Below are 22486 nucleotides of genomic sequence, written 5' to 3' on the forward strand. Positions count from 1 at the left end.
TCCCCATCTCCCTTTGGAGTGTGTCTGAGAGATGCAGTAGAATGTAATGATTAAAACAAGCTCAGAGGCTGCTCTGCCTAGGGACCGGCCATTCTTTATTCCTTTATTGTCTTTAATAAACTTGATTTCAGCTGGGTGTGATGGCTCACACCTGTAATCCCAGCACTTTGTGAAGCCGAGGCAGGTGGATCACCTAAGGCCAGGAGTTCAAGACCAGCCTGGCCAACATGGTGAAACCCCGTCTCTACTCAATATACAAAAAAGTTAGCCAGGGGTGGTGGCAAGCGCGTGTAACCCCGGCTACTCGGGAGGCTGAGGCATGAGAATTGCTTGAACCTAGGCAGCAGAGGTTGCAGTGAGCCGAGATCGTGACACTCTACTCTAGCCTGGGCGACAGAGCAAGACTCCATCTCAATTGAAAAAACAAACAAACAAAAAAACTTGCTTTCACTTTCTCTCTCTCTCTCTTTTTTTTTTTTTTTTTTGAGCTGGAGTCTCTCTCTATCACCCAACCTGGAGTGCAGTGGCATGATCTTGGCTCACTGCAGCAGCATGATCTTGGTTCACTGCAGCCTCCGCCTCCCGGGTTCAAGTGATTCTCCTGCCTCAGCCTCCCAAGTAGGTGGGGTTACAGGTGCCCACAATCATGCCTGGCTAATTTGTATGTTTGTGGTAGAGACGGGGTTTCACCATGTTGGCCAGGCTAGTCTCGAACTCCGACCTCGAAAGATCTGCCTGCCTTGGCCCACTTTACTCTTTTTTTTTTTTTTTAATTTCTTTTTGAGACGAAGTCTTGTTCTGTTGCCCAGGCTGGAGTGCAGTGGCACGATCTCAGCTCACTGAAACCTCCGCCTCCCAGGTTCAAGCAATTCTCATGCCTCAGCCTCCTGAGTAGCTGGTACTACAGGCATGTGCCACCACACCCGGTTAATTTTTTGTATTTTTAGTAGAGACGGGGTTTCGCCATGTTGGCCAGGCTGGTCTTGAACTCCTGACCTCAAATGATCTGCCCACTTCAGCCTCCTAAAGTGCTGGGATGACAGGCATAAGCCACCATGCCTGGCCCCACTTTACTCTTAAAGAAAAAGAAAAAGAAACAAACTCTGAGAAATAAGACTCATTGGGTTTATCTCCTGTCTGCCACGTCCAGCCTCGTGACCTTGGCTGTATATTTAACCTTGCTGTGCCTCTATTCCATCAACGGGGAAATGAGAATCCTAATAGTCCCTAACTCACAGGACCAAGGAGGGATTCAATGAGCTAATATAAGAAAAGCATTTCAAAGACGAGCAGGCACAGAGGAAGAACTAGATCATAGCGTTGCATTTTGTTGTTGTTGCTCAGCTGTTCTTCTCATTATTATTAGGAATTCTAATATGACCAAGCCCTGATCCCCTCCAGCCTGATAACCCAGGAATTCTAGCACTTCCTAATAGGAAGCACTTCCCAATCGGCCAGTGGCTCATGCCTTGTAATCCCAGCACTTTGGGAGGCCGAGGTGGATGGATCACTTGAGGTCAGGAGTTCGAGTCCAGCCTGGCCTATATGGTGAAACCCTGTCTCTATTAAAACTACAAAAATTAGTCAGGCATAGTAGTGGGTGCCTGTAGTCCCAGTTACTTGGGAGGCTGAGGCAGGAGAATCGCTTGAACCCAGGAGGCAGAGGTTGCAGTGAGCTGAGATGGCGCCACTGCACTCCAGCCTGGGCAACAGAGTGAGACTCCATCTCAAATAAATAAATTAATTAATTAATTTTAAAAAAAAAGAAAGGAAAAAGAAATATAACAAAAGAATGGGCCAGTGGCTCACCCCTGTAATCCCAGCATTTTGGGAGGCCAAGGTGAGAGGATCGCTTGAGTCCAGGAGTTCAAGACCAGCCTGGGCAATATAGGGAGACCCCACCTCCGTAAAAACTTAAAAATTAGTTGGGCATGGTGGTACATGCCTCTAGTCCTCACTACTAGGGAGGCTGAGGTAGAAGGATTGCTTGAGTCCAGGAGGTCGAGGCTGCAGTGAGCTGTGATTGTGCCACTGCATTCCAACCTGGGTGATAGAGCAAGACTCTATTAAAAAAAAAAAAAAAAAGCAAGCAAGCAAGCAAGAAATATAACACGGGTGACCATATATAGTTAAAATTTTTAAGCTGGGCACGGTGGCTCACGCCTATAATCCCAGCACTTTGGGAGGCTGAGGCAGGTGGATCACCTGAGGTCGGGAGTTGGAGACCAGCCTGGCCAACATGGTGAAACCCCATCTCTACTGAAAAAACAAAATTTAGCCAGGTGTGGTGGTGGGCAACCATAATTCTAGCTACTCGGGAGGCTGAGTCAGGAGAATTGCTTGAACTCGGGAGGTGGAGGTTGCTGTGAGCCGAGATTGTGCCACTGCACTCCAGTCTAGGCAACAGAGCGAGGCCCTGTCAAAAGAGAAAAGAAAAGAAAAGAAAATTAAAATAGCTACATTAAAATAAATAAAAAGGAACAGGTACCCAGCATAGCCAAGATATTATCACTTGAATATGTAATCAACATAAAAATTATTAATGAAATATTATGCATTCTCTCTCTCTCTTTTTTCCCCACGCTGAGTCTGAAACCCAGTACATATTTTACCCTCACAGAACCTCTCCATTGCCACATTTCAAGTGTTGGGAGCTGGAGGAGTCTGCATGGGACAGCCCAGCTTGTGCCCCCTCCTCAGGGATTTCAGTCACACCCCCAAGTCTTCTCTCAGGACTCAAGAGTCTGGGCCCACAGCCCTATTTATTAGTGCTGACCACACAAAGGCCCTGTGCTAAAACTTTGCCTGGCTTATTATGTTATTGAGCCCTCGCCATTTTGCCAGGGGAATGTATTATTAGTAGGAATCTGATGGCCAGAAAGGGGAAGTGACTCAGCCTGGACCACCCAGCATGAGGGGTAGAGCAGGTTGGATCCCAGTTCTCCACGTGTCTGCACGCAAGAAAGCTGCCTCTTAACCCTCACCTGCCCAGGTCTGCACTCGGCAGCCCCGGGGAGGAGACTCAGGGCCACGACATCACGACATCACGATCCATGCACAAGAAAAACTCCCAGCTTGATTGGTGGCGTTAGACATAACTACTGTGTATTCTGTGCCTAGCTTTCTTTTTTCTCAGAAGGAGTCTTGCTCTGTCTCCCAGGCTGGAGTGACCCGGCGTGATCTCCGTTCACTGCAAACTCCACTGCCTGGGTTCAAGCAATTCTCTTGCCTCAGCCTCCTAAGTAGCTGGGATTACAGGTGCCCATCACCACGCTGGGCTACTTTTTGTATTTTTTAGTAGAGACAGGGTTTCACCATGTTGGCCAGGATGGTCTTGAACTCCTGACCTCAGGTAATCCGCCCACCTCAGCCTGGCAAAGTGCTAGGATTACAGCTGTGAGCCACTGCACCTGCTTTTCTGTGCCTGCCTGCCTGCCTTCCTTCCTTCCTTCCTTCCTTCCTTCCTTCCTTCCTTCCTTCCTTCCTTCCTTCCTCCTTTCCTTTCCTTTCCTTTCCTTTTTCTTTCTTTCTTTTCTTTTTTTTTTGAGACAGAGTTTTGCTCTTGTCGTACAGGCTGGAGTGCAGTGGTGTGATCTCTGTTCATTGCAACCTCCGCCACCTGGGTTCAAGCGATTATCTTGCCTCAGCCTCCCAAGTAGTTGGGATTATAGGTGCCTGCCACCATGCCTGGCTAATTTTTGTATTTTTAGTAGAGACGGGGTTTCACCACATTGGCCACGCTGGTCTCGAACTCCTGACCTTGTGATCCACCCGCTTTGGCTCCCAACGTGCTGGGATTACAGGCATGAGCCACCACGCCCGGCCTTCTGTGTCTAACTTTCATTGAAATCTCACTGAAGCCCTCTAAAGTCACACTACCATCCTCAATTTCCCTGTGAGAGAGTAGAGGCCCAGGGATGATCCGGTTCCAAAACCACGCAGCTGGGAAGTGGTGCGTTGGGATGTGTGTCCGGAGAGTTGGATTCCAGAGCCCACGATCAATAACCCCCATAGCCACCAGACTCTACTGTCTTAAATATGCCAACCTCCCAAACTGAGCTGTGCTGGAAGGAAACTCCTCCCCATCACTCACCCGCAACGGGACTTTGGGGAACTTCTTCAACTCCCTATGCCTCCGTTTCCTCATTTGTAAAGCAAGGATGCTGTCGCCACCTACCTCCGAGGGTTTGTCCGAGGGACTGAGTGAGTTATTAACCACCTGTCAAATGCTTGGAGCAGTACCTAGTGCATGGTTAGTGCTCAGTCAGAGCTAGTTATTATTACTGTCACCACTAACCTGTTCAGCAATCCAGTGTGCCATGTGGTTTACATGCTCAGTCTCATTTAATCGTCACAAATGTTTTGAGAGAATTACTATGATCCCATTCAAGAAAGGAGGAACCAGGCCGGGTGCGGTGGCTCACACCTGTAATCCCAGCACTTTGGGAAGCTGAAGTGGGTGGATCACCTGAGGCCAGGAGTTCGAGACCAGACTGGCCAACATGGTGAAACCCCATCTCTACTAAACATACAAAAATTAGCCAGGTGTGGTGGCGGGTGCCCGTAATCCCAGGTACTTGGGAGGCTGAGGCAGGAGAATCATTTGAACCTGGGAGGGGGAGGTTGCAGCGAGCCGAGATGGTGCCACTGCACTCCAGCCTGAGCAGCAGAGTGAGACTCCATCTCTAAAAAAAGAAAAAGAAAAAGTGGGCTGGGCGCGGTGGCTCAAGCCTGTAATCCCAGCACTTTGGGAGGCCGAGACAGGCAGATCACGAGGTCAGGAGATTGAGACCATCCTGGCTAACCCTGTGAAACCCCATCTCTACTAAAAAAATACAAAAAACTAGCTAGCCGGGCAAGGTGGCAGGCGCCTGTGGTCCCAGTTGCTTGGGAGGCTGAGGCAGTAGAATGGCGTGGACCCGGGAGGCGGAGCTTGCAGTGAGCCGAGATCCGGCCACTGCACTTCATCCAGCCTGGGCGACAGAGCGAGACTCCGTCTCAAAAAAAAAAAAAAAAAAAGAAAAAGAAAAAGAAAGAAAGAAAAAAGAAAAAAGAGGAAAAAAAAGCTGGACAAGGTGGCTCACCCCTGTACTTCCAGCAGTTTGGAAGTCCAAGGCAGGAGGATCACCTGAGGTCGGGAGATCGAGACCATCCTGGCTAACACAGTGAAACCCCGTCTCTACCAAAAATACAAATATTAGCTGGGCGTGGTGGCACACTCCTGTAACCCCAGCTACTCAGGAGGCTGAGGCAAGAGAATGGCTTGAAACCAGGAGGTGGAAGTTGCAGTGAGCCGAGATCAAGCCATTGCACTCCAACCTGGGCAACAGAATGAGACTCCGTCTCAAAAAAAATAGAGAGAGAAGAGAGAGAGAGAGAGAGAAAGAGAGAGAGAGAAAGGGAGGGAGGGAGGGAGGGAGGGAGGGAGGGAGGGAGGAAGGAACATTGAGCTTGTCATCTTACCTACCACACCACGGTGGAGGTGCTGATGGGTAAGAGTTTGTATGTGGGAGTTGTATATTCATTCACTCACTCATTCATTCATTCATTCATTCATTTTGAAAATTGTAGTAAATTATATATAACATAAATTTACCATTTTCATCATTTGTAAGTATGCATTTCAGTAGTGGTAAGTGCACCCACATTGTTGTGCAACCAATCTCCAGAACTCTTTTCATCTTGCAAAACGGAAACTCAGTACCCGTTAAATAACTCCACATCCTCCCACCCTCCAGCCCTGGCAACTACCATGATACTTTGTCTCTATGAATTTGATTATTCCAGGTATTTCATATAAGTGGAATGGTACAGTATTTGTCTTTTTGTTACTGGCTTATTTCACTGAGTATAATGTCTTCACGGTTTATCTATGTTTATAGCATGTATCATAATTGGCTTCCTTTTAAAGGCTGAATAATATTCCATTGTATGTATAGAGCACATGTTCCTCCATTCATCTGTCAACGGGCACTGGGGTGTTTCCACTTTTTGGCTATTGTGAACGATGCTACTATGAACACGAGTGTATGAATATCTATTTGAGTCCCTGCTTTTAATTCTTTTGGGTCTATCCCCAGTACTGACATTGCTGGATCATATGATGATTCTATTTTTAGTTTTTGAGGAACCTTGATAGTGTTTTCCATAGCCACTGCACCATTTTACATTTCTACCAGCAGTGCACAAGGGTTCGAATTTCTCCACATCCTTCACAACAGGTGTTATTTATTTATTTTATTTATTTATTTTTGAGACAGAGTCTCGCTCTGTCTCCCAGGCTGGAGTGCAGTGACACGATCTCGGCTCACTGCAACCTCCACCTCCTGGGTTCAAGCGATTCTCCTGCCTCAGCCTCCCAAGTAGCTGGGACTACAGGCATATACCATCATGCCCAGCTAATTTTTGTATTTTTAGTAGAGACAGGATTTCACCATGTTGGCCAGGATGGTCTCGATCTCTTGACCTCATGATCCACCTGCCTTGGTCTCCAAAAGTGCTGGGATTACAGACGTGAGCTACCGTGCCCGGCCCATTTTTTGTTTGTTTATTTATTTATTTATTTATTTATTTATTTATTTAGAGATGGAGTCTTGCTCTGTCGCCAGGCTGGAGTGCAGTGGTGTGATCTTGGCTCACGGCAACCTCTGCCTCCCGGGTTTAAGCCATTCTCCTGCCTCAGCCTCCCGAGTAGCTGGGACTACAGGCGCACACCACCATGCCCAGCTAATTTTTGTGTTTTTAGTAGAGACGGGGTTTCACCATGTTGGCCAGGATGGTCTCGATCTCTTGACCTTGTGATCCGCCCGTCTCAGCTTCCCAAAGTGCTGGGATTACAGGCTTGAGCCACCGCGCCCGGCCTTGTGGACCCATTCAATCATTCTTTTTTTTTCTTTTTTGAGACTGAGTCTCGCTCTCTCACCCAGGCTGGAATGCAATGGCAAGATCTCAGCTCACTGCAACCTCTGCCTCCCAGATTCAAGCAATTCACCTGCCTCAGCCTCCCAAGTAGCTGGGACTACAAGCGTATGCCACCACAACCAGCTAACTTTTGTATTTTTAGTAGTGATGGAGTTTTAGCATGTTGGCCAGGCTGGTCTCAAACTCCTGACCTCAGGTGATCCACCCACCTTGGTCTCCCAAATTGCCAGGATTATAGATGTGAGCCACCACACCTGGCCCATTCAATCATTCTTTCATTAAAAATACTTATTAAGCACTCAGTATGCACTAGGCGCTGTTCTAGATGCTGGTAATACAGTGTTGAACAGCCCAGATGCTCACATACGTGATGTGTGTTTGACTTTTGTTGCCACCATCAGCTGTGAAATGATGACCCCTTTCTGTGCCTCAGTTTCCACGTTTGGGTAATGGGTGCCATATATCAGCTGCTATCAACTGAGCACTTAATTGTGTTCAAGGCAAAGTGCTAAATCTCCACCTAGACACAATCCCTCATATCAGTCCCATGAGGTAGGTCCTGTTCTCTTCATTTTATAGCTGGGGAAACTGAAGCAAGTTGGCCTATGTAACACCAGCAAGGACACAGAATAAGGAAGTGGTGGAGGCCAGCGCAGTGTCTCACGCCTGTAGTCCCAGCACTTTTGGAGGCTGAGGCAGGCAGATCACTTGAAATCAGGAGTTCAAGACCAGCCTGGGCAAAATGGGCAACATGGAGAAACTCTGTCTCTACAAAAAATGCAAGAATTACCTGGGCATGGTGGCGCAAGCCTGTAGTCCCAGCTACTCAGGAGGCTGAGGCAGGAGGATCACTTGAGTCCAGGAGGCAGAGGTTGCAGTGAGCTGAGATTGTGCCACTGCACTCCAAACTTGGGCAAGAGAGGGAGACCCTGTCTCAAAAAATAAAAAATAAAAAATGAAAAAGATGGAGACACTCCAATACCTAACATTTGGCCACTGCAGGACACAAACCATGTGATCTATTTCACAGGACTCTTAGGAGCATCAGATGAGTTGGCCCACCTAGGAAGCACCCAACGCACATTAGCTCTTGGCAGTATTACTCACTCCCTTATATTAATTCTTCCCAGTTCCTCCTCTGTCCCTATTCTTTCCCCTACTTTCCTTTGCTGGTCATGGTCTGCCTCTGATCTCACCTTCTGCTATGCTTATATTCATTCATTCATTCATTCATTCATTCATTCTTCATTCAACCCTCATTTCTTTCACTTTTTTTTTTCTTTTGAGACAGAGTCTTACTCTGTCACCCAGGCTGGAGTGTAATGGCATGGCCTTGGCTCACTGCAACCTCCACCTCCTGAGTTCAAGCAATTCTCCTGCCTCAGCCTCCCCAGTAGCTGCGATTACAGGCACCCGCCAACAAACCCAGCTAATTTTTATATTTTTAGTAGAGACAGGTTTTCACCATGTTGGCCAGGCTGGTCTTGAACTCGCGACCTCAAGTGATCCACCCGCCTTGGCCTCCCGAAGTGCAGGAATTACAGGTGTGAGTCACTGTGCCCGGCCTCAACCCTCATTTCTTGAGGTCTGCCGTGTTCCAGGCCTAGTGCCAAGAAATGCTGGGACACACAGAGGAATTGGACTCCCACGCCCTATCCCCTCCAGGAACTCCCAGCTTGCCGAGGACGAAGATCATCTATCAACAAATGCATGTCCTACGGGGCACCTCAGAGCAGGAAACTGACCCAAGTTTGGTGGGAGGAATGAGTGTGCATATGTGTCTGTGTCTAGGGAAAGCTTCCTCAAGAAGGTGCCTCCTGAGCTGCCCGCTGCAGGTAAAGTACTACATCAGCAAAGAATGTGAGCGAAATGTTCCACAGCATGGGCACAGGCCTGCAGAACTGGACAGAACTGAGCAGCTGAGGAAACTACATTATTTATATTTATATTTTTAATTTTTTCTCCAGCTATGTGCTAGAGGTAGTAAAATATTAACTGTTCCCAAAGGATGAGAAAATAGCTGAGGATGAGCATCTTAGGAGGGGAAGGAGATGAGGATGCATGACCCCTAGAGGCATACTCCACCCCTCACACACCTCTGCTTGCTTCAACCACTCCATCTCTCTCCAGAAGGTTCCAGGTTCCCTGCAGAAAGAGACTGGAAGCGCTCTCCCTCTCTCTCCCCTCCACCCCTACAGGACTGGAGACTACAACTCCCATGATCCACTGCGACTGCTCTTCTCACAACTGGACTCCAGACTTCACGGGGTCTCATGGGAAATGTAGTCCTCACCGGCTTCTGCATCCCTTTCCTTGTTTTTTTTTTTTTTCCCCCCACGCATTTCCAGACTTTTCAACCAATTGAGAGGTGGGAAGCGCCCTGCTATTATTGAAGCCAACAACACCCTCTTTCTTATAGAGGTGGGAGCAGGAAATCCAGAGTGCTGGAGCAACTTAGCCCAGCTTACAGGGCCAAGGTCCCATGGCCTTGCAGTGAGTGCTGGATGTTAGACTTTGGTTTTTTTTCTTGCTTTTCTTCTTTTCTTTAACAGGCGGGGAAACGGAGACCACAGAAGTTCCAAGTTTGTCCCATATCACGAGTCGGGCTCAGGAGCCGGGACTTGCTGTCTCCCAAGCTGCCCAGAGACAGAAGGGATTTGGGGAAGGGCAGGGTCGGTTGTCAGTGGGGTTGCCCCGCCCCCAACCCTGAAGTATCCACCCCCACCACTGCCCTCCCCGCTCCTCCAGGGTTGAAAAGAGGCGTCTGCGTGAAGATCAATCATTTCCCGGAGGACACGGACTACGACCACGACAGCGCGGAGTATCTACTCCGTACGTGGGGGTCCGGGACAGAAGTGGGGAGTGGGTCAAATCGCGGAGCCCGAGGGCGTCGGGGTGGGCGCCGGGAGAAGGCACTTGGATCGACACGCCGAGGTTAGCCTCCCAGCCAATCCGAGTCCAGATAGTGAGATCCTCTGGTCCCCGATTGGCTGAGTGATCTCGCTCCCGCCCCCTCCTCTCACCTTGGGGCGGGCTGAGGGAGGATCCTGAGCGCTCATTGGCCGCCTTGCTCTCTCTAGCCCTCGCGGCGACTCTGCGCCGTGACTGGTTGTGGAATCCCGGGCTGGGATTGGCCACCGCGCCGCAGGGCTATGGGGCAATCTGCGGTGGGGACGGGCCACTCCCTGGAGCCGGTTGGGAAAGCCTGTGTTTCCATTGGTAGCTACCCCGAGAACGCGGCAAATCCTAAATGATGATTGGCTGCGGCCTCAGCCAGGCTCCGAAATCGCAAAATCTGGTTGCCTGGGGTTTTAAGAGTGGGTGGAAAGAAAGGACTGCAGAGAAAGAGACAAGGGGGGCGGAGCGGGAGGAGGGGAGAGAGAGAAGGGGAAGAAGGGAGGGAGGAAAAGAGAAAGACTCAGATAGATGAAGTCAGGCCTAAAAGGGGGTGGGGAGGGAGGGAAGGAGTAAGGGAGAGGAAGGGAGTGGAGAGAAAAAGAAACCTGGAAGATTGAGGAAGCCAGGCATTAAAGGAGGGGAGAGATCCAGGAGGCCAGAGGAGGCCAGGCGAAAAAAGGGGCGGGGTGAAGTGGGGAGGGACCTAGGAAGACAGATGAGGTCAGGCAGAAAAAAAGACGGGGGAGAGACCTAGGAAGATAGGCGAAGCCAGACAGAAAAAGTTGGGGGCGGGGACTAGGAAGACAGATGAGGCCAGGCAGAAAAACCGGGGTGTTGGGGGGAAACCTATGAAGACATATGAGGCCCAGAAGATAAAGAGGAGAGAGGGGAGACAGACCCAGAAAGATAGATGAAGCCAGGCAATAAAACGAGGGGGGTGGGGCGCGAGGAGAAGAAGGGAAGAGAAACTCAGAAGTAGATTCAGCCTGGCAGAAAAGGGAGGAGGAGGAGGGAGGAAGGAATGTAGAGAGAGAGCGAGAGAAACTCAGATGAAGCGAGGCAGAAAATGGGAGGGGTGTGGAGAGAGGTAGTAAGTGATTTGCAGGATATGGAGAAAGAAATTCGCAGACGAGAGGAAGGGAGGGATGAGAAAGAGAGAAAGGGAGAGGATCCATGGAGAAGTTGGGAGAAAAACAGGGAGAGTGATTTCGATAAACAAAGAGGGGAAAAGATATTCCGGGAGAGAGAAAAATAGTCCGAGGAAGAAAGAAAAGGACAAAGAAAAAGAGGGAGAGGGAATCAGACCGAGAAACAGAGAAATTTTAAAAACAGGAGAGAGAATGAGGCAACAGTAAAATAAACCAGAACACAGCCGGAGAGGAAAAATCACATAACTGGTGGGAGGCGCCGCGAGATGGGGGGCCGGGAGGGGGGGCGCAGGGGGCCGCGTCTGACCGCCCTCGCTCTCCCTTCTTTTCCTTTCCTTCCTCCCCCGCAGGAGTTGTCCGGGCCTCCAGCATCTTCCCCATCCTTAGCGCCATCCTGCTGCTGCTTGGGGGCGTGTGCGTGGCGGCCTCCCGCGTCTACAAGTCCAAGAGGAACATCATTCTGGGCGCAGGGATCCTGTTCGTGGCAGCAGGTGAGAGGCAGAGGGAGGGGGCGACCGGGGCGGCCCACCTGCGCGCGCGAGTGCGTGTGTGCGCGCGCGCGTGTGTGTGAGTGCATGTGCGCGTGTGTGTGTCTGCAAAGCCACCTTGCCCCGAGCACCCCCGGGGGTCCGGAGCCTTCCTAGGCGGTCCCCAAGCTCCATCGCCACCCGCTGGGTAAGGTGGGTGTAGTCTTCGCTACGCCTTCGGAGGAGTGAAGCGGCAGAGACAGGTGTCTAGCGCTTAAGACGCCGAGCGCTTAGGATCCTTAGCCCGCCGTCCTGGAGACGGAAGGGGAGGAGCTGGGGGAGGGGGTGGGATCTTGAGACACAACTGGGCTCTTGAGGATAGAGAGGCGGGGCTGGGCCTTGGAGGGCGGGCCCAGGAGAGGTAGAAAGTGATCTGGGCGCGGATGAGGAGCCTGTTTTAAGGGGCTGGTCTTTGGAGACCTTGGTGGATCCAAGAGGGGGCTAGTCCTGGGAAACCGTCCAGGGCCGTGAAGTGGAAACTAAAGGGGCTGGTCGAGGGAGACTGAATCGGCCCTTGCCCGTTACCATTTGGAGAAGGAGAGGCTAGAAAAGACAGGGTGATGCCTGGAAAAGCCAAAGGGGGAGGGGTTATGTCCTTAAGGACACAAAGAGTCAACTTGGCTGATTGAAGCAAGAGGCCGACCAAAGCCAGTCAGTACCTCGGATTGGCCGTCTCAAGAGCTAGGGCCTAGAGGAGCAGAGAGCTAGGACAGGAACACTTAAGAGGCACGTAATTAAGGGGTAAGACCCCCTTTCTACCCCATATGAGTAGCATTGGGAAATTCCAGGGGGCAGAGCTTTTTTGGAGTAGAATACAGAGAAGAGGGAGGGCTTTGCATATTTGAAGAGCAGGGTGTGCTTTGGGGGTGGGTCTAGATCTGCAAAGGGTGGGGCTTGGAGGACCTGAAAATCCGGAGTAGCTGGACCTGGGACCGAGGAGGACCCTGGCCAAGATCCGCACGGGGGGTTTGGTAAGCTGGAGGTGGGGCCTAGAGTAGAAGGCGGGGCCTGCTTTATTAAGGGCAAATTTTTGACCAGCAGGGGAGGGCCTAGAATGGATACTCCGCCAGGAATTATATGACGAAGAGAGGGTTTAGATAAGTGATAGGGCCTGGTCACAGCAGGATGACATCATTAACAGAGTTCAAAGGAGCAGAGGGACGGGGCTTGGGAAAAACCCAGGTTTATAACGTTAAGGGTGGAGTTAGACTAACCAGGGCAGGGGCTGTAAACTCATCAAAGGTGGGTTTTAGACCAATCAGGGCAGGGCCTGGACTAGCTAGGGGTGGGGCTTAGGCCACCTAGGGGTGGGGCCTGGACCACTTGGGGTGGAGTTACCACCAGAGAGGTTGGGGTTTAGACCAGCAGAGGTGGGACCTTAGCTAGAGGAGTGGGGTTTATGCCATGTGGGGGCAGCCCAGACCATCTGGGGGTGGGTGTTAGACCACGTAGGGCCGAGTTCAGACCAGCCAGGGCTGGATTAGACCAGCAGAGGTGGAGCTTGGGTTATCCGGGGGCAGAACCTGGGCTATCCAGGGCCCTGTCTTGTACATTCAGGGCAGGGCCTGGACCACCTGGGGGTGGGGTTTAGACCATCTGAGATGGGACTTGAACCAGCCAGGGCGAGGACCATCTAGGGTGTTGCCTGGACCAGTTGGGGTCCTAGACCACCTAGGGGTGGAGTTTAGACTAGTCAGGGCTGGGTTAGACCAGGAGAGGTGGGCCCTGGGCTATTCGGGGGCAGGACCTGGACCAGCCAGGGCCGTGTCCGGACCATTCAGGGCAGGGCCTGGACCACCTTGGGGTGGAGTTTAGACTGTCTGAGGGGGTACTTGAGCCTGCAGGGCTGGGACCACGCATGATGCAGTTGGACCATTGGCGGCCCTGCACCACCAGGGGGATGGAGTTTAGGTCAGCCGGGGCTGGGTTAGACCAGCGGAGATGAGGCCTGGGCTAGCTAGGAGTGGGCCTGAGCCTTCTGGGTTGGAGCTTAGACCAGCAGGGCCACGCCTAGAGTATCGGGCGGGGAGTTGTGTTCACTTCCGGCAGGACTTGGGTCAGCCAGATCCAGGATGGGGGTCTAGCCCACTCAGGGGTCTAGCCTGGGGGTGGCGCCTAGGCCCGCTGGCGCAGAGGGGCCGGGGCCGGGGACCGGGGAGGGGCCGGGGGTGGCCTCGAGGCTCCCGTCTGACCGTCCCCGCCCAGGCCTGAGCAACATCATCGGCGTGATCGTGTACATCTCGGCCAACGCCGGCGAGCCGGGCCCGAAGCGGGACGAGGAGAAGAAAAACCACTACTCGTACGGCTGGTCCTTCTACTTCGGCGGGCTGTCGTTCATCCTGGCCGAGGTGATCGGCGTGCTGGCCGTCAACATCTACATCGAGCGCAGCCGCGAGGCGCACTGCCAGTCTCGCTCGGACCTGCTCAAGGCCGGCGGGGGCGCGGGCGGCAGTGGCGGGAGCGGCCCCTCGGCCATCCTCCGTCTGCCCAGTTACCGCTTCCGCTACCGCCGCCGCTCCCGCTCTAGCTCCCGCTCCAGCGAGCCGTCGCCGTCGCGGGACGCGTCTCCCGGCGGCCCCGGGGGCCCGGGCTTCGCCTCCACGGACATCTCCATGTACACGCTCAGCCGCGACCCCTCCAAGGGCAGCGTGGCCGCGGGGCTGGCGGGGGCCGGCGGCGGCGGCGGCGCCGTGGGGGCGTTCGGCGGCGCGGCCGGGGGCGGCGGCGGAGGCGGCGGCGGGGCGGGCGCCGAGCGGGACCGCGGGGGGGCGTCCGGCTTCCTCACGCTGCACAACGCCTTCCCCAAGGAGGCGGGCGGCGGCGTCACGGTCACGGTCACCGGGCCGCCCGCCGCGCCCGCGCCCGCGCCACCCGCGCCCGCTGCACCCGCCCCCGGGACCCTGGCCAAGGAGGCCGCCGCCTCCAACACCAACACGCTCAACAGGAAAACCACGCCTGTGTAGGGCGCGGCGGGGGAGCCGAGGGGCGTGTCCGGGGCGCGTGCGCGGGCGCGCGTGCATCGAGGCTGCCGGGGTCGGGGGCGCCCCCGCTTTCCCCCGTGAGCGCGCTGGAGACTGCTGGGCCCGCCCCCCGCCCACCCTCCCCGCCCTCCTCCCCCTCCGAAGCAGGGACCCCGAGGGAGGGGGCAGGGGAGGGAGGGGGCTGCTGTGAGGGAGCGTCGTGTTTTATTTTTTTGTGGGCTCTATGGGGAGGGGGGAGGGCCATGGTGTTTTTTGCAGTTTCGAGATGTTTTCTTTTTCACGTTTTGCTGTGTGCATGGGGTGGCGGGGCGCGGGGAGGGGAGGGAGGGACTCCCAGCCCAGCCCAGCCCAACTCCTGGAGAGGAGCCCATAATACACAAATACATAGTTACACCCACAAACTATATATATGCCCTATATAAAGAGACACAGCTAAGGGACGCAGAAAGGCAGAAAGAAGGGTTGGACGCGGGCATTCATTCATTTTTTTCATTCATTATTCCACAAAGGCTTATTAAGCACCTACTGTGTACCAGGCACAGGTATGTAAGAAGGCATTGGAGCAGGGGACACGAACGAGGCACAGAAAGGGCCTCCTCGTTCATTCATTACCGGCAATTTATTTGTGCGCCTTAAAAAGCTAGGCATTGTGCTCCGTGCTCAGCGTGCAGGAGGCAGGAAAACAGCCAGGGGTCCCGACATCTCATAGAGTAAACATCTTGTGCATGAGACAGGCATTAATCGATCATGTACATACACAATAAATTACAGTTAGGCTATAGGAGAAATGAGATGCTATGAAATGCTCTATCAACGGAGCCTAACCCAGTTGTGAGGAAGAGATTTCAGTGGACAGTGAAAGGATGAGAAGAAGCCAGCAGGGCGGAGCTGGGGTGGAGTGTGGCAGGCAGAGCAGCACTTGCAAAGGCCCAGGGGCAGGAAGGAGCTTGCAGCGAGGGCTGAAAGGTAGTGAGGCAGGTGAGCAGGGACCAAGGTGAGGCTGGAGACACAGACAGGGCCAGATTGTGCAGGTACTCATAGGCCAGGAGTTTAGATTTTATTCTAGGGATGGTGAGGGCCATGGAATGGGTTTAAGCAGGACCCTAACGTGAATGGCGTACAAAGGGAAGAAGGAACTCGGAGACAAGAGTAAGAGGTGGAGATATGCTGAAATACAGCATAAAACATGGGCACTGGCCCTTGGAGCTCACACTCTTGTGGGAGGAAGCACATAATTACACAAATAGTGAAGCATAGACATGGTGTCTGGTGTGCAGGAGAAGCCCTGGGGCTTACAGACTCATGTGTCTGTCACTCATTCATTCAGCCACTCGCCCGTTGCCATTTTTGGCCATCTGCTAAGGTACTGGGAAGTGTTAGGATCCAGGTACCCAGGGGTGAAACAGACTCTAGCCCTGCTCTCAAGCAGTTTATTGTCATCAAACACCGCCATCCAGGCAGGGCAATTGGTGCTGGAATGGGAACCACAGTGGGTACCGTGGCACACAGTGGACAGAGTGACCAACTGCCAGGAGTGGGCAGCACTCGGAGGAGGCTTTGTGGAAAATATGATGCCCATTCTGGGTCTTAAAGAGATGAGTGGGCATCTTCCGGGTGATGAAGGGCGTGAAAAAGGCTTGTGGGGCCAAAGAACAACTTGGGTAAAAACCGGGGGAAGCGAACAAGCATGACGTATTGGGGTCAGTGCTGATAGTTCTGGGATGCTGATGTACAAGGTGGGGCTGGGAGATGAGGCCGGGAAAGTAGCCACAAGCCAGAGTGTAAAGGTACCAGTGTGGCCGGGTATGGTGGCTCATGCCAAAATCCCAGCACTTTGGGAGGCTGAGGCTGGAGTATCACTTGAGCCCAGGAGTTTGAGACCAGCCTGGGCAACATGGCAAAACCCTGTCTCTACAAAACATTTAAAAAAAAAAAAATAGCCGGGCGTGGTGGAGCACACCTGGGGTCACAGCTACTCGGGAGGCTGAGGGAGGAGGATCACTTGAATCCAAGAGTTGGAGGCTGCAGTGAGCTAGGATTGTGGCACTACACTCCAGCCTGAGCAACAGAGTGAGACCCTGTCTCAGAACAAAAGAGAAAAAGGTGCCTGAGTTCCAGGCAGAGGGATTGAGGCTTTATTCTAAGGATGGTGAGAGAGGATGATAGTTGAGCTGGGGCAAGGACTGGGGGGTGGAGAGGAGGGGATGAGTTTGAAGTTCACTGAGAAGGCAGAGGGGACAGTGCTCAGTGGGCTTCCCTTCCATATTTGCTCAGCAAGTACTTCCTGAGGACTCCCCTGAGGCCTTGTGCTGGGCGGTGCTGGGAGTGTCGAGGTGATTTGTATCTTGCCCTGCTCTCAAGGGGCTCCCAGTCTGGTGGGAAAACAGGCACGGACGCAGCATGAGGAGGGCATGGCAGCAGTGGTGCGGTGCTGCCAGGGGCTCTGCGTGCCCTTATCTTGAGCATATAGGGCTGCGGAAGGGTACACATCACAGCTGAGTGTTCAGAATTTCTCTCCGAGGCCTGTGTGGAAGGACCAGGAAGAGACACTGAAGGTCAAGGTCTCTAGGAAGAATTCTGCCAAGGCGGTTTCAGGAAGAGATGCTGGGAAACGTAGGAAAAGGAATACAAATTAGTGAGACGGAGAAGTGCTGAGTGAGAGAGAAGGATAGGTGGAGAGAAGAGGGATGCCGGAGCGGGTGTTAAAAGGGACAGATCTGGCTGGGTGCAGTGGCTCCTAATCCCAGCACTTTGGGAGGCTGAGGCAGGTGGATGAGGCAGGTGGATTAAGCTCAGGAGTTCCAGACCAGCCAACATATTGAGATCTTGTCTCCATAAAAATTAGCCGAGTGTAGTGGTGCATGCCTGTAGTCCCGGCTACTCAGGAGGCTGAGGCGAAAGGATTTCACTTGGGCCTGGGAGGGTGAGACTGCAGTGACCCGTGATGGCACCACTGTACTCCAGCCTCGGCGAAAGAGCAAGACTCTGTCTCAAAAAAAAGAAAAAAGAGACAGCAAATATTTGCTGGAAGAGGGAGACAGAATGAACTGGTTAGGGGAGAGTGGGTTCTAGAGTCCGAAGGCCAAACAAAACGAGAATGAGGTGGAGGGTGGGCACGAGGAAGAGCAAGATGGGGAGGGAGGGGGAGGGAAGGAGAGACCAAAACTAGTAGTCACAGACAGAGAAAAAGTCAAAGCCAGGAAGGTGATACAGAGAAGAGAGAAGAGGAGAGAGACTGACAGGTGCACAAATCAGAAAAGTCCCAGAGGTGACAAAAACACGACCACAGAGATGGTGATGGAGATGGAGAGGTAAGCTGGAGACAGATTCGCACAAAAAGCAACGTGGAGACTCAGAAGCAAGCACAGCGTCAAGGAATGCTCCATTTCTGGTGTGTTGTTTTCCCAGTATTCAACAAATACTTGAGTGCCAACCTGTTCTAGACCCAATCTAGGCCCAGGGGATGTGGTGACAAATAGACGGACAAGGGCCTGCTCTCCTGATACTCACCGGAGAGATAAACAATAAATAATATCATTTCAGTAACCAAAAAGTGCTTTAAAAATTAAGCACAAGGCCGGGTGCAGCGGCTCATGCCTGTAATCCCAGCACTTTGGGAGGCCGAGGCTGGTGGATCACTTGAGGTCAGGAGTTCGAGACCAGCCTGGTCGACATGGTGAAACTCCATCTCTACTAGAAAATAAATAAATAAATAAATTAGCTGGGTGTGGTGGTGTGCCTGTAGTCCCAGCTACTTGGGAGGCTGAGAAAGAAGAATCACTTGAACCCGCAAGGCAGATGTTTCAGTAAGCCGAGATCGCGCCACTGCACTCCAGCCTGGGTGACAGTGAGTGGTAACAGAATGACAGAGCAAGGACGACTTTAGATGAGGTACTTGGAGAAGACCTTGTGGCAGAGGTCACAGAGGCATGGATTGTGAGAAGGAAAGAGAGGTAAGAAAGTCTGGGGTCCAGGCATTCTGTCCACCGGAAGCAGCCCCAAAGCCCGGAAGAGTAGCAGGTCTTCAAGGGGGCCAGTGTGGTGAGCAGATCTGTGATAGGAGAGAGGCCCAGGGTAGGGGCTGATCAGTTAGGGCCTTGGATGCCTGGGAAGAAATCTGAATTTTATTCTAGAGCTGATGGGAAGTCCTTGGAGGGTGTTGAGCACAGGCATGCCATGATCATATTTTTATTTATTTATTTATATTTATTTTGAAAAAGAGTCTTGCTCTGTCTCAGGCTGGAGTCCAGTGGGCCGATCTCAGCTCACTGCCAACCTCCGCCTCCTGAGTTCAAGTGATTCTCCTGCCTCAGCCTCCTGAGTGGCTGGGATTACAGGCATGTGCCACCACGCCCGGCTAATGTTTTTGTATTTTTAGTAGAGACGGGATTTCACCATGTTGGCCAGGCCAATCTCAAATTTCCGACTTCAAAGGATCCACCTGCCTCGGCCTCCCAAAATGCTGGGATTATAGGCGTGAGCCACTGCGCCTGGCCTCATATTTTTATTGAAACAAGAACAGCAGAGTTACATTGCTGGGCTGAGCATACGTAGACTTCAGGAGTCAAAGTGGAAGGAAGGAGGTAGCCGGCTGTTGCTTTCCTCTGGTTAAGGCTGCTGGAGGCCTGGACCAAGGTGCAGTTAGTGGGACAGAGGAGGTGGAAGAAGGCATGGGATTTTGGAGGCAGAGCCTGCAGTGGTGGTGAACTGGATGTCATAGAGGAGGGAAGGAGAAGGAACCAGGAAGAAAAGAACTCCTGGAATTGGGCATGCGCATCTCTGATGGGCGCCGATGAGGATTGTTACCAGGAACGGGGAGACTGGGATCAGGAAAGCGGCTTTGGGAGGGAGAAACCAAGGCTTCTCTTTTGGATGTGTCAAGATAGAGATGCCTTTGAGAAATCCAAGTTGGGGTATCAAATAGCCGGTTGGATATGTGAGACTGGAGTCTGGGGGAAAGAGAGGTCATGGCTCAAAAATGTAAGTTTTGGAAACGTCAACATATAGGGGACATTTAAAGCCACAGGACTGGGTGATGTGGCCTAGCAGGTGGGTGGGGACAGAGAAATGACCCTGGCCAGAGCCTTGGGGACATCTACATCTTGAGGAGAAGGGGATGTAGCAAAGCAAGCTTAGGAGTGATCTCGAGGTGGGCTGAAACCAGGAGGGTCACAGAGGGCAAATGCACCTTTGTGTTTCAAGAAGGGAAGAAGACAGCCGGCTGTGCCAAGGGCTGCTGAGAATCAGAGAAGGATCTAGAAAGCGGAGTGACCATGAGGTTTGATGACATGGATGGGGCTGGTGATCTTGACAAGATGTCAGTTCAGTGCAGTGGTGGGGTTGGAAGCCCTGCTGGAGTGGAGGGGAGAGAGAATTTGGGGGGAAGACAGAAGGAACGGGAATTCAGGCAATTTTGTGTTTGTGTGTGTGTGTAACTGGCACAAAGGCCAGGTGCGATGGCTCACGTGTGTAATCCCAGCACTTTGGGAGGCCGAAGTGGGTGGATCACTTGAGGTCAGGAGTTCGAGACCAGCCTGGTCAATATGGTGAAACCCGGTCTCTACTAAATATACAGAAATTAACCAGGCGCGGTGGTGCACACCTGTAATTCCAGCTACTTGAGAGGCCGAAGCAGGAGAATCGCTTGGGTCTGGGAGGTAGAGGTTGCAGTGAGCCAAGATCACACCACTGTACTCTAGCCTGGGTGACAGAGCAAGACTCTGTCTCAAAAAAAGAAAAAGAGCAAAAAAAAAAAAAAAAAAAAAAAGACACTGAAAGGAAATAGGGAGACATGCAGACAGGGAGATGGCAGGCAGAAAAATGCACCCTGCAATTAGCTGTCGTAGCAGGCAGGAGCAAGAGAGATGGGGAGGCCCAGGGTCAGGAGGGGAAGATGAATTCAGGGGGCAGGGAAGAGGGGATGCTGTCAGCTAGCCTCTGGCAGATTCCCTAGCCAGGGCTGCTCTGCCCGGCTCCTGTCTCTTGCTGCTGTCAGCGCCGGGCACGCTCTGGGATTCCCCCTGTAGACCCGGTCAAGACCTAGCAAGCTGAAGGGGAAGAACAGGCTTTCATCATTCATTTTCAGAAACATTCATTCAGTTCTTGGAAATACTTCCTGGTGAGGCATGGTGGCTCATGCCTGTCATCCCAGCACTTTGGGAGGCCAAGACAGGAGGATTGCTTGAGGCTTGGCGTTTGAGACCAGCCTGGGCAATATAGTGAGGCCCCATCTCTACAAAAATAAAAAAATAGCTGCAGTGTGGTAGCTCACGCCTGTAGTCCTAGATACTCGGGAGGCTGAGGCAGGAGGATTGCTTGAGCCCAGGAGTTTAAGGTTGCAGTGAGCTGTGATTGCACCATTGCACTTCAGGCTGGGCCACAGAGCAAGACCCTGTCTCAGAAAAAAAAAAAAAAAAAAAAAAGAGGAAGGAAGGAAGGAGTCAAAGAAATAAAGTCAAAGACGAGAAGGTGATACAGAGAAGAGAGAAAAGGAGGAGGAGAGAGACTGACAGGTACACAAATCAGAGAAGTGTCAGAGAAGTCACAGAGGCAGGGAGAGGTAAGCTGGAGAAAGACTCAGAGATTCGCACAAAAAGCAACGTGGAGACTCAGAAGCATACACAGTGTCAAGGGATGATCAATAAAAAGAAAAAAATATTTCCTGAGGACTTCCAAGTACCAGGCCCTGCGATCTCAGAGCCACTTCTGTCCCATCTCTGCCCTTGGAGGGGGAACAGGTAGTCCAGACAATTAGAGGACAGAGGGGGCTGTGTTCTGACAGGGCCACACAGGCATTGAGGAAACACAGCGGGCCCCTCCCCTGGCTGGGATGGGGATGTCTGTGTGCCATCATCTCACTCCATCTGCTCATTCCTTTGCTCATTCATCTATCCATTCATTCGAGTCACCTCATGCACATTTTCCAAGGCTGCCTGTGGCCTGGCCCTGTGCCGGGTAGAGCTGAGGATGCCAAGGTGAAGGTGAATTCCTCCTGTGCCTGGCCCCGGCCCCAGTCTGCTGGAAGAACCAGACACAGACAATCACATTGCGGGGAAACGCGTGCTCCATCGGAAACGTCCAGAGAGGCCCAGCGTGCACCAGGGCCTTGCTCAGGTCGGCACCAGGCCTGCCTGGAGCAGCCAACTGTGGGAGAAGGAGTTGGTGAAAGATGGGCCCCACCTGGGCCATGCACAGAAGGGCTGAGGGGTAGGGAGCGAGGGGTTGAAGATCAGGCCCTGCCACCATGCCACACGGCTGTCCTCTGTCCCTGCCCCTGGGGGAGCTGAAACTGCATGGAAGGTCCTCCAGGGGTGCCCCGTCTAATAAACTCGATGAAGAGGAGTGCCGCCATCATTCTGTGTCCCTGACAGCCGGTCCCCGCTGAGGCCTGTGCTTTCTCCAACATGGGAATCAGTCCTTCTATCCTTCAAGACCCAGGGTTCTGGCCTCAGTCTCCTCCTCCAGGTCCAGGAGTCTGGGTCTGCCAACCCCTTGACCAGAAGTCGAGGCTCCTGGCCTCCTCCCTCAGACCCAGGAGTCCAGGCCCCAGCCCCTCCTCCCTCAGACTCAGGAATCCAGCCCCCAGACCCTCCTCCCTCAGACCCAGGAGTCCAGGCCCCCAGACCCTCCTCCCTCTGACCCAGTAGTCCAGGCCCAGCTCCTCCTCCCTCAGACCCAGGAGTCCAGGCCCCAGCCCCTCCTCCCTCAGACCCAGGAGTCCAGCCCCCAGACCCTCCTCCCTCAGACCCAGGAGTCCAGGCCCCAGACCCTCCTCCCTCAGACTCAGGAGTCCAGACCCCCAGCCCCTCCTCCCTCAGACCCAGGAGTCCAGGCCCCAGACCCTCCTCCCTCAGACTCAGGAATCCAGGCCCCCAGCCCCTCCTCCCTCAGACCCAGGAGCCCAGGCCCCCAGCTCCCCCTCCCTCAGACCCAGGAGCCCAGGACCCAGGAGACCAGGTTCCTCTCCTCTCAGATCCAGGATTCTGGGTACTCAGGCCCCCTTCCTCTGCCA

The 22486-nt window shown here is 52.9% G+C and overlaps 2 protein-coding genes across 5 annotated transcripts in view; both read left to right on the plus strand.

The window, feature by feature from the left end:
* Positions 1–21816, plus strand: part of LOC105497324 (calcium voltage-gated channel auxiliary subunit gamma 8) — a 33256-nt gene extending 11440 nt beyond the window's left edge. For all 4 annotated transcript variants that reach the window (XM_071087771.1, XM_071087772.1, XM_071087769.1 and 1 more), the window contains 3 exons: positions 9670–9753; positions 11318–11458; positions 13700–21816. In XM_071087771.1, coding sequence (XP_070943872.1) covers positions 9670–9753; positions 11318–11458; positions 13700–14457 — 983 coding nt within the window. In that variant the 3' untranslated portion in view covers positions 14458–21816. The remainder of the gene's footprint in view (positions 1–9669; positions 9754–11317; positions 11459–13699) is intronic.
* LOC105497323 (uncharacterized) lies at positions 16163–21816 on the plus strand. Its single transcript, XM_071086213.1, has 2 exons — positions 16163–16175; positions 21142–21816. Exons 1-2 carry the CDS (start codon positions 16163–16165, stop codon positions 21759–21761), a joined length of 633 nt encoding a protein of 210 aa, XP_070942314.1. The 3' UTR covers positions 21762–21816.
* Positions 21817–22486: the final 670 nt, after the last annotated feature.

The sequence above is a fragment of the Macaca nemestrina genome, chromosome 20, assembly GCF_043159975.1.
Source record: "Macaca nemestrina isolate mMacNem1 chromosome 20, mMacNem.hap1, whole genome shotgun sequence".
Lineage (NCBI taxonomy): Eukaryota > Metazoa > Chordata > Mammalia > Primates > Cercopithecidae > Macaca > Macaca nemestrina.